Source organism: Dromiciops gliroides, chromosome 1, assembly GCF_019393635.1.
Source record: "Dromiciops gliroides isolate mDroGli1 chromosome 1, mDroGli1.pri, whole genome shotgun sequence".
Lineage (NCBI taxonomy): Eukaryota > Metazoa > Chordata > Mammalia > Microbiotheria > Microbiotheriidae > Dromiciops > Dromiciops gliroides.
This window is the reverse complement of record NC_057861.1, coordinates 347,780,887-347,793,130: the sequence shown is the minus strand read 5'-3', so window position 1 is coordinate 347,793,130 and position 12,244 is coordinate 347,780,887. Positions and strand designations below refer to the sequence as shown.

Here is a 12,244-nt window from a genome sequence, read left to right as displayed (position 1 = left end):
GTTTTCTTACAGCCAGAAATTTATTTTCAAAAGCCTATTAGATCCCTTCTCATGTGGGATGTAGTCTGGAACTGAAAGGAACCTCAAACTGGGTTAGTCCAGCCTCTTCATTTTACCTTTAAGAAAGCAGGCCTAGGCCAGGTGGCACAGTGGATAAAGCACTGGCCCTGGATTCAGGAGAACCTGAGTTAAAATTCAGCCTCAGACACTTGACACTTACTAGCTGTGTGACCCTGGGCAAGTCACTTAACCCTCATTGACCCACCAAAAAAAAAAAAAAGAAAGAAAGAAAACAGGCCTGGAGAGGTGAACTTGCCCAAGGTCATACAGGTAGTAAGCACTAACAGTTGAATTTGACTCTGAGTCTCCACTGACTCCAGTCAGTACTCTTTCCTTAGTACAACTCTAATAGACTTAATATGACATACTAATAATATACTTAGTACTTGCTCATTCCCATAAAGATATCTGTAAATATGACAGGGGTGGCAGGTGGGTTGGCAGTTATTAATGTCCTTTTGACTACCTTTTTTTGTTATCTACTTTTCCCTTTCCCTAAGAAGGTTTGTAAAATGATTCCACAATACTTTTGGTTTACTCTTTGTACTTGATTTGGTCTAATTCTTCCCAATTCCATTTTTCTAATTGCCATTTTCACTGTCTCATAATCACATTGGATACTGAAGTGTTTAGACTCCAAATATTGTAATTCTACTATCACTGGTAATGAAAATTGAGATTTTGGGAAGATGGAAAGTAGGTTCTATTTTCTATCTATTTGTTGTACTTTCAACAGTGCCAAAAAGCTTTAAATAAGCTAACAATATCAATCAGAGTAGGAAATGTGGTCAGATCAGTTATTGTGTTACTTTTTAGACTATAAAACATACATCAGTTAAGAGAGCAAAACTAAAAAATTATTAATGATAAAATGATCTTACCATAAGCTACCATGAAAAGGAATTTTTTTAAATGTTTGGTTCAAAGGCTGGATAATTTAATTTTGGCCTTTGGGGAAAAGGAAGAATTGCAGAATTAATGCACCTTGCCAGAAATTTTTCTTCACTGTCCTTTGCCTTCTGCTTTTATGTCTAAAAGGTTTAAATCATGGAAACAATACTTCAGAAATAACTCTGGGAGATAGTAATGAAGTATGTTTTAAACCTGTCACCTCTAAAGTAGCCAAAAAAAAATGGGGAATGCTTAGTTTTTTAATCTGATAAGGGCAATGATAAAAATGACAAGTGCCTTCTTTTCAAGCAAAAAAACAAAGTTAGCTTTGAATTTTAAATGTGTTTTGAAATATTTCTTAAGGGAAAAAAAGTATTAAGTTTTCTTTTAAATCAAGCTGACAGCAGTTAAACTATTTGCCTCCTCAACAGCCATGCAAAGGAAATTCTCCATTGCTTGAAGAACAAGTATTTCAAGGAACTAGAGGATCTGGTGGTAGATGGTCAGAAAGTTGAAGTACCACAGCCCTTAAGCTGGTAGGTAAAATCAAGTTTCTTTTTTCTGTTTATTTTGGTATTTTAATCATTACTTCTGTTGGTATGCTTAATTCTTCTGCATAGTAATCTTGCAATTAAAAGATGGTTTTGTAGCCTGACTGATTACTTTCTCTTTGTCATGTTACCACAGCTTCTGTACCTGGTTCTCATCTTTGTTGGGAAACTGATTTGCATTAATTAATTTACATTAATCTACTAAAAATGGCTGATTATAAGCTTGAGTGAAAATTTGTTAATATAGTGTGGGTGTATGTTAAAATAATCGATGTCAGTTATGTAACAATTAAGCTAAAAAATGAGAAAGGATATAAGGGACAGAGGGAAATGACGCAGAAAATTGAGGCATTCCCAGGTAACCTTGGTAATTCAGATATAACTCAATTAATAAAATTCATATTAGTGCAAAGCATTCTAGTCTAATTTCACATTTTCCATGTGACCATCCAGAGACATTTTCTCTGTCCATCCAATTATGCCAAGATTTCTGGTTAAATTCAAAGCAGTAATGTGCTTTAGCATGAATCTTTAATTGCAGTATTATTTAAAAGGCAATCTGAGGGGCAGCTAGGTGGCACAGTGGATAGAGCACTGGCCCTAGATTCAAGAGGTCCTGAGTTCATATCCAGCCTCAGCCACTTGACACTTACTAGCTGTGTGACCCTAGGAGAGTCACTTAACCCCAATTGCCTCACACACACACAAAAAAGGCAATCCGAGACCCAAAGACATTGGTTTCACTTCTTATGAAGGCTTACAGACTTAGCCTAGTATTCAGTATCTTTGGCAGAATTACCATAGCTTACCTTTGCAGCCTTTCTTTTATAATACATTTATTCAATTTCTTGCTAATTTTAAACAGTAAGATAGATCCCTAATGTTTCTGCCCCATTCCTCCTAGACTAGTATGCCCACTGTTGCTAGAAGTCTTTCCAGGTTTTTCTGAAATATGCCTGCTCATCATTTCTTCTAGTACAATAGTATTCCATTACATTCATATACCACAACTTGTTTAGCTATCCCCCTATCCCTCAATTTCTAATTCCCTGTCACCACAAAGAGAGTTGCTACAAATATTCCCGTATATATGGGTCCCCCTCCTTCCCCCATGATCTGTTTGGGATACAGACCCAGCAGTGGCATTACTGTGTCAAAGGGCATGAACAGTCCCACAGCCTTTGGGCATAGTTCCAAACTGCTTTTCAGAATGGTTGGATCAGTTCACAGCTCCAGCAACAATGCATTAGTGTTCCAATTTTTCCACAGCTTCTCCAACATTTATTGTTTTCCTTTTTTGTCATATTAGCCAATCTGATAGGTGTGAGGTGTGGTACCTCAGAATTGTTTTAATTTACATTTATCTAATCAATAGTGATTTAGAGAATTTTTTTCATATGGCGATAGATAGCTTTGATTTCTTCATCTGAAAATTTTCTGTTCATACCCTTTGACCATTTCTCAATAGGGAAATGACTTGCATTCTTATTAATTTGATTTAGTTCCCTATATATTTTAGAAATGAGGCCTTTATCAGAAATGCTGGCTGTAAAAATTGTTTCCCAGCTTTCTGTTTCCCTTCTAATTTTGGCTGCATTGCTTTTGTTTGTACAAAACCTTTTTAATTTAATGTAATCAAAATCATCCATTTTATATTTCATAATATTCTCTATCTCTTGTTTAGAAATAAATTGTTTTCCTCTCCATAGATCTGAGAGGTAAACTACTCCTTCCTCTCCTAATTTACCTATGGTATTACTCTTTATGCCTGAATCATGTACCCATTTTGACCTTATTTTGGTATACAGTGTAAGATGTTGGTCTATACCTAGTTTCTGCTATACTATCTTCCAGTTTTCCCAGCAGTTTTTGTCAAATACTAAGTTCCTATCCCAAAAGCTGGAGTCTTTGTGTTTATCAAACGGTAGATTACTATAGTCATTTACTACTATGTCTCCTGTGCCTAAACTATCCCATTGATGCACCACCACTCTATTTCTTAGCCAGTACCAAATAGTTTTGATGACTTCCCAGAGGTATTGTTTTAGACATTTTTTTAACTTATCTATTTTCAGTCCACAAAGTTACTGAACTATATTTAATGCTTAGCTTTTCCTTTTCATCGCTTGGCTATTAGATTACTAAATACCTCCAATTTTTTTTTTTTTTTAGGTACCCAGAAGAGCTTGCATGGCACACAAATCTGAGTCGAAAAATCTTGAGAAAGTCTCCACAGCTGGAAAAGTTTCACCAGTTTTTGGTTAGCGAAACTGAATCTGTAAGTTTTGTTTTTTCAAACATGGACTGAAAGAATACTACATTTGAAAGGGACATTAGAAATCGAGTACTACCACAGTCCTCTCCCCCACCCCCCAATCCATTTTATAGTTTAATTCATCTGGTGTTTATTAAGTATCTACCAAGTGCAAAATACATAGTACTGAGACTACAAAGACAAAAATAAAATTGTTCTTTACCACAAGAAACGTATATAAGCTAATGAGTATGAGGACATTGAGGCCTAGAGAAGTGTTGACTCTACCAAGATAACATGCCTAGTTATTTTTGTTGTTGTTGTTCTTTTTTTGTTTGTTTGTTTTGCAGGGCAGTGAGGGTTAAGTGACTTGCCCAAGGTCACACGGCTAGTAAGCGTCAAGTGTCTGAGATCAGATTTGAACTCAGGTCCTCCTGAATCCAGGGCTAGTGCTTATTCACTGTGCCACCTAGCTGCCCCCAACATGGCTAGTTAATGGCAGCGCATAATTTCTACACATTTCTAAGTTTCTGTCAGCAATAAATTTCCCCCAGGGCACAAGAGTATTGTAAGGATGTGTTCAGAGAACCAGGGGGGTGGAGATCTGGGATTTCCATACCTGCATCTGCATTTCTGGGTTGGTTCTTTAGCAAGTGGCTGTAATCTGTCACCTTTACTGGGTCTCCCTCACCCTCCCTAATTCTAGGAGCTACAAGGAAGCAAAAGCAAAGGAAGGAAAAGCCAAGGACAACATAGTTGTCACCAAGTAAATAAAGAGTTGTTTCCTTTCCTGGTGCCTCAGCCCTCTCTCAGAAAAGGGGAGGGAGGAGAGTCTTTCTCTGATCCTCTCATAGCTTTAGAGTTGATAAAAGAAGAGTCACAACTCTAAAACTATTTTTACTCTTCATATGGTTGAAAAATGAGGAACAAAGTAGGGATGAGAAAGCAGTCATGTCTTCCTAGTAGCTTAAGAATCTAGAAAGCGCAGGAGAGTCCCTGGGCTCTAACAGAAGAAGAGTTCTTTTTTGGTAGGCTGCATCAAATGTCAAGTTCTGCTCAGGCTGTTCTCTCCACACCCTCAGATATCTTCCCTTTATTTTCATTCTCATTTCCCAAATCAGTGACTCTTGGAGACTCAGTGGCTTCAGAGTCAACTTTTCCCTTTACTGCCCTGCCTACATAAACCTCCAAGCCCTCACAGAAGGGATTCTAGATGGAAAGGGGGAGGACAGCAGATAGCAAGGTTAATAATAACAGTTGTAGATGACATTAATATATTACAATGAGGTTTACAAAGTACTATACATTTCAACCTGGGCTAGGAATGAAATAAAGGAAGATGGAATAGTATCTAGCTTCTTTCATTTTATGGGCACCCTCTATCCTCAGACTCTTTCAATCTAAGTAGAAGTCTTCAGATAGAAGTTGCATAATGACTTACAGGGGATGGGGTCTTTGATTTGCTTAGGGGTTGAATTAAATGACTTCTGAGTGTTCCTTCCTATGCATTTGACAAATTTTTAATATATTCGTTAATGAGCCTAGATAATTCATTTGAAAAACTATATTTCAGTGTGTGAAAATGAATAATATTTTACTTGTAACTTTATAGATTTTCTATATCAATTGACTTAAAAAAAAAGTGGTCTTTTTAACTTAGTTAAATGATTCAGCTGTATAGAACCTTCAGAAGTGGTGTAATCCCAGCCCGTTTTCAATAAAGAACCAAAGGAATTTTAAGATAATTTAAATTTTTGCAAAAATTTCTAAGTCTCAGTGTTAGACAAAGAAAAAAACAAAGTCTCCAAGCCAAAGAAAATAGGTTTATTAAGAGAGGGATCCTGTCTCACAATAAAGTCTAGCACCCAAAGACCTCGAACTTCTGGGAGGAGGGATATTTATACCCACATAGTCTTCAAGATTAAAGCAGTATAAGTGCTATTAGTTATTTCTGCAATAAGCAAATATATAGTCGTGTCTTCTCATCTATTAGTGCTCCATATTATCATTGTTAAGTTGCATAGCTCATAACTTACAGATTTGCAATGTCATATCTCACATTGTGGAAGTAGAAAACCCATTAAAAAATTTTGAAGCAGCCATCTTGGGCCTGGCTATTACACATTTTATGCCACTGTTAAGTCATTTGGTAAACTTTGAATGTCTTAATCAGGGTTTTGCTTTACTTCTTATTCTACCAGTAATGATTGGTCCATAGCAGCTCCAGAGTAGCTATTTTGGGAATCTGACCTTTACCCTGATTGGTCCATCTTAACCACAAACTTTAAAGGTTTAAGGGAGAATGCTTTAATGTATGAGAAAACAAAGCATTTACAATCTGTAAAGAAGTAAATCATATATACCTAAATAAATAATGGGGAAAATCTCACTCACAATATGCAGTTTATTTCTTGCTTTCCTATTGTGAGGAACAGACAAAAATCACACCTATTTTCCTTAAAATGAAACTTTATGGGACTAAGGTTAGATGTTTGAGTGCCTCACTAAATGACAGATATAATTTAATACTATGACCAAAAAAAGACTATAAACTTTATGTACTCTTTTTGACCCAGAGATACTATTACTATGTCTGTACCCCAAAAACATTTTAAAAAGAAGGAAAAGACCCATATGTACAAAAATAGAGAAGCTCTTTTTGTAGTTGGAAAGAACTGGAAACCAAAAAGGTGCCTATCAGTTGGGGATTGAATAAATAAATTATCTTATTGTATTGTATAAAAATATGATGAAAGGGATGGTTCAGAAAACCTGGAAGTCTTATACAAACTGATTCAAAATTAAGTAAGTAAAGACAGGAGAACGATTTATATAATAGTAATAGCAATCTACCTCCTGACAGGTGAAAAATGAGGCATATTTTTGGGTGTGGCCAAGGTGCAAATTTGTTTTGCTTGACAATGCATAGTATGGGGGAAATCGAAGAATTAACTTGTGATTAAACTGGAAAAGAGAGAGACTACATTTTATGGATACTTGATATTTTATCACTTAAGAGTCCATAGGCCTTTTTTTTGTGTGGTGCTCAGAGCAAAAGTAGGATCAGAAGTTGGAAGTTAACAGTGATAAGAGTTTGTCTCACCATAAGAAAAAACCTTCCCCAAAATGGAACTCTCTCTACGAATAGAATTACTTGCTTTGTGAAGGGTTGTTAATGTCTATGACTGGAAACTATTAAAGTATAAGTTCAGTGATTCTTGAGTATATTCTGATTTCCCATTAGATGGGAAATCAAACTGGGTTACGGTTCTTTCCAACTCTGAGATTCATCTGCAAATAGTTTTCAAAGTTTTTGGAGGGAGGGAGATGGGGGTAATGGGGAAAGAAAGACCAAGTAATTTTTAGTTATCAAGGGAAATTCTTAATATACTTTTATGACAAAATTATCTTATAAAGTGACTTGAAATTCATTGAAATCTATTTGGATTATGATTATGTAGCAAATTATGAACACAGTTATTTTTATGTTTACATTGCAATAAAATACATGATATGTTTGCTTTTTTTTTTTGAAATAGGTATTTTTGTGCTTGTGTGTTTTGCAGTTTTATAAACATATGTACTTACTGATACTTTTTTCTTCAGGGAAATATTAGTCGTCAGGAAGCTGTCAGTATGATTCCACCCTTGCTGCTTAATATTCAACCTCATCATAAGGTATTGTTTATTTTTTAAATCTTAAGTTTTCCTTAATGTAGAAGAAACTAAAGGGAAAATATAAGTGCATGCCAAAGCATAAAAATTACTAAGTTCTAATTTTTAAATTAAGTTAAAAAATTAGTACATTCTTAATATGTAAAAATTTAAATGGCTAATATTTATATAGGGCTTAATGTGTGCAGGCACTGTGCTTTACAGTTTTCATTTGAGTTTCATGAGGAAACTGAGGCAAACAGGTTAAGTGACTTGCCCAGAATCACATAGCTTATAAGTGTGAGGTCAGATTTAAACTCTGATCTTCTTTGTTCCAGGCCCAGTGCTCTAATCCACTGCTGTCATATTAATTGTTAGTTGAACTCATTCATCCATTATCTAATTCAACAAATAATAGGTGCTTTAAAATAAAGTTTTTCAGCTCACATTTTATTTTTCCATATTGTCTCCTCTCTCTTGTTTCTATCTTATATATTTATTAATGTTGTCTTTCCAAGTACAATCATGAGATCATCGATCTGGAGCTGAAAGGGGAACTTGGAGGACCAAGTAGTCTTTGGGTAGCTAGTGGGGGCATAACTCTGGACGGTTGCACTTTGTAGATCTTAGACTGTGAAATAAATGCTAGCTATTAGTCCAGCCTGTTTATTCTGCAGATAAGGAACTTAAGGATTAGAGAGATCCAAATGATTTGCCTGATGTCAGTGGTATTAATATTAGGTAAACTGCAGAGCTGAGATTCAGACCAAGACCATTTCTCTAGTTCACCACTCTTTTCACTATACCATCCTGTTTGTTTTGTTTGATATTGTCCTTGTAGTGTACAAATAACTTATGTAAGTGACATTGAAAGCACATTTGACAAATTGTTATATTGATTCATTTTAAACACAAGTTCATTCCTCATATTTGTTTACAGCCTCTTATTCTTGCTATACCTTCTACTTCCCATAGAGGATTCAGTTGTATCCTCAAGGCTTTATTCTTATATAGCCACCTCTGACATTCAGCCTATATGGCTATTATTATTATTATTATTATTATTATTATTATTATTATTATTATTATTATTATTATTATTTGGCAAGGCAATGAGGGTTAAGTGACTTGCCCAGGGTCACACAGCTAGTAAGTGTCAAGTGTCTGAGGCCGGATTTGAACTCAGGTCCTCCTGAATCCAGGACCATTGCTTTATCCACTGCGCCACCTAGCTGCCTCAGCCTATACGGCTCTTAAATGTTATGCATAATTCAATTAGTAAACATTTTTAGATACATAGTGCCTTGCAAAGAATATTGTTTTCAAAATAAAAACATCAAATACTTTTTCTTGTTTTCATGAATAGATTTTAGATATGTGTGCAGCACCTGGATCAAAGACTGCCCAGTTAATTGAAATGCTTCATGCTGATATGAATGTTTCCTTTCCAGGTATGTGATGGTATACCACCTATTATAGGTAGGGGAAATGGTTTGTTTTGGGGGGGGGGGGGTTGAAGGAAAGGTCAAAACATTCTCTGTAACTGTGGCATCTATAAAATTAAATTTGAGATGTTTTTAAAATTAAAACGAAGCTGGTTATTTATGTAGCAAATATCAATTGCAGATTTCAAATTCAACTTCTATTTATATCCTTCAAGTCTGTAAAGGAATTTTTCTTTGGTAAGATTGCTTTTTACTTAAAAGCCTATAGGAAACAATACTTTAAACAGTAAGGTCAGCAATTAAATTTAATGCTTAATCTAGAATCACAGAGCCTTTTTCTTTTTTAATTTTATTTTTAAAAAAAATTTTCCACTTACTTGAAAAGATAAGAGTTCCAAATTTTTCTCCCACCTTCTCTTCCCTCCCCCTCCCTGAGGCCAGCAAGCAATCTGATATAGGTTATAGATTACAGTCTTGTTAAAACATATTTCCATGTTAGTCATGTTGTAAGAGAAGAATTGGAAGAAAAGGTGGAAAAAGCACAAGGAAGAATAAACAAGAAGAATAACAAAAAAGCAACAACAAACATTAAAATAGTGTGCTTCAGTCTGCATTCTAATTCTCTTGTTCTTTTCCTAAATGTGGAGAGCATTTTTCACCATAAGCTTGTGGCATTGCATAGAGCCATTTTTATAATAGGTCATCAAATTGTTCGTTAATGTTATCAAGAGATATTCCTTTGGTGGGTATAAGGAAATAGGATCACTTAGAAGTAAATCTATACTGTCCAATCCTGAACATTGGAGCTACTTGCCTTAATGTTTTTCAGTCTTGATCTCTTTATATTTCCTTTGTATGAGCCAGGCTTTATTTCAGTATTGTTCTAATGGACATGCTTGTTAGCCATGGAATAGACCCTTAAGTCTGCTTCTGTTATTCTCCTGGTTTTTTATTTTTTTGCCATTTGGTAGTAAAAGTTTTGACATTAAAGTTATACCAAGGATTTTGATTTATCTTCCTCATGCTTTTAACTAAACTCATTTGATAATAATTTTTTTAGACAATATTTTAGAACAGCAGTGAAGATAATTGAAGGTTGTAGATGTTTATTTGAAGGTGATAAGAACTAAAGATCTGACCTTGTTGTCCTGAACAAGTTTGATAATAATGCAGCTGTTTCTTTCTCCAGTTTGTAAAGATTGAGTCATTGACCTTAGAAAAGTGAATCCCACTTTTGAACTTGCATGTATATAAAGTGTCTGTAGTTCTCTCTTTTCACCATCATAGCGCCTTTACTTATAAATTAAAGCTTAAGCTTTTTTTTCTCCCCAGAAGACATTGTGGTGAATAAAATTATATGGGATCGCCCTATTACTGTCCCAAGTTTTAGGGAAAATTAGCTGGGGTTTTAATATGTACTTAGAAATTAGAGGCTACTGCACCAGTTTGGGGCATTAAGCATTTATTAAAGCATATTAAATATGAGTAAAGAGAGAGAGAGAGAGAGAGAGAGAGAGAGAGCACATTGCTCAGAAATATCAGAAGGCCTATCCAAGATAGAGGGGAAAGAATCATCTGAGTTCTGCCTCCTTTACCATTCCAAGCCAAGAGGTGCAAGACCATGTAAGCTTTCTGCTGGCCGGAGGGAAAGCCCGCCCTTACACATTGGTCAAAGGTAATTGGCTAGCATCATTCAAATCTGTTGGTTTTGAGCTTGGTTCGGTGCAGTGCATACTGATGTCAGAGTACGGAGCCCTCTGAGGGGAAAAAGCCTTCAGGGTTTGAGTGAGGTAACTCCCATTGTCTGTATTCACAGTCTAAAGTCCAACTTGACTGAGTCTGGGCCGGTCTTAAAAGTTGAGGGAAGGCTCTGGGTTAGGCCCTTGAAGCAGGGGCCTCTGGAAGTCCCCAAACCCCATTATTTTCTCACAGAATCTAGGCATTGCTTATTTTATTAACTTTCCCCACTGTTATCATGTAAAGTTATTTTTTGTTTTATATGACTTTATAATTTTATGTTCTCAGAGGGATTCGTTATTGCTAATGATGTTGACAACAAACGCTGCTATTTGCTGGTTCATCAAGCAAAAAGGTTAAGCAGTCCTTGTATCATGGTTGTAAACCATGATGCTTCCAGCATCCCTAGACTGCAAATAGACATGGATGGAAAGAAGGAGGTTCTCTTCTATGATAGAATTTTATGTGATGTGCCCTGCAGGTATTTTATGCCCTTTTCTCCTCTGATATTATAGTCTGTTATTTGCAGTACATCAGACTTTTGCTAAAATCTTTAATCTTGTAGGCAAAGGTTGTTTTTTTTTTTTTTTTAAGCACAGGGGAGTTCTTTTATGAAATAATGACTTTTAAAGCATGTTTTAAGTTATGGTATCATCTAAACATACACTTTCTTTTGGATCATGCTCTCTTTTAACAGCATAAAATGTTTCAGACTTAATTTATGTTCTAGAATTAATTGAAACAATAGCTAATTTTGGTGAAAATTAAAGTAGTTTAAGTATGATTGTTCTATCTCTCACTTCTAGAAAAGGAGTGAGGCACTTGAGACCACCCTATACCAGACAAAGCCCTTGTTGTTTCATCTGATTGATATTAAGTTGTAGTATGGTAGCTAATACCAGTCATTGGCCAAAAAAAAGCAACATGGCTTTAAAAATTCTTTAGGGATAGTAATTTTAAAAGCCACAAGATGATAACATTGTTTAATGATACTGTGTGTTCATCATGTTACTCCGTTCTGTATGCCTTCTGTGTGTTTCTCTTTGGATGCAAACCTGTCTTGTCTTTTATTTCATGTCTGTATGTCAATTTATCAGGTTTTTTTTTTTTCTGTTGTGTGTATCTCAGTGTGCCAGTGATTAAGAAAAGCTCATGGTTTTGTTAAGTGTTCTGTGTAGGCATTGGGGAAACAGAATGAAAAAGAACACAGTCCTTAACCTCAGGGAATTCATAATTTAAGGTATTGTTTTGGAGAGGAGGGAGCCAGGCCAGTTAGAGGGAGACTTTAGGTATTACTATAGCACAAGTTTAAAATGACTCTGCATTAGAAATTACTGGTGACATGAGAGGTTCAAGGAGATTCTCTGTGTTTTTATGTCTTCTTTCTCTGTCCATCTGTTTCCTAGCTCTTTTCCCCACCCTTCCCAATTTAGTTAGCTATATTAGAGAATTATTGTATATTTTAATTAAATATTTTTGATTCATTCTTATTTTTAAACGTGATTGAAATCTTTTCAATATTCCATCTTTTAGAATAAAACCACAATTAATTGCTTTTCACTTATTTAGTTCTTTTATAGGTTTTATTTATTTGTGGGTCATTCATTGATCCTTGAAAGAAAAATGGTTCCCTACCCTTACTCTAGAAACCG

General features: G+C 35.3%; 1 protein-coding gene across 1 annotated transcript in view; it reads left to right on the top strand.

Annotated features, from left to right (window-relative positions):
* Positions 1-12,244, top strand: part of NSUN2 (NOP2/Sun RNA methyltransferase 2) — a 38,258-nt gene that overhangs the window by 2,037 nt on the left and 23,977 nt on the right. The window contains 5 exon segments of the mRNA XM_043962793.1: positions 1,383-1,487; positions 3,675-3,780; positions 7,363-7,434; positions 8,777-8,861; positions 10,881-11,073. Coding sequence (XP_043818728.1) covers positions 1,383-1,487; positions 3,675-3,780; positions 7,363-7,434; positions 8,777-8,861; positions 10,881-11,073 — 561 coding nt within the window.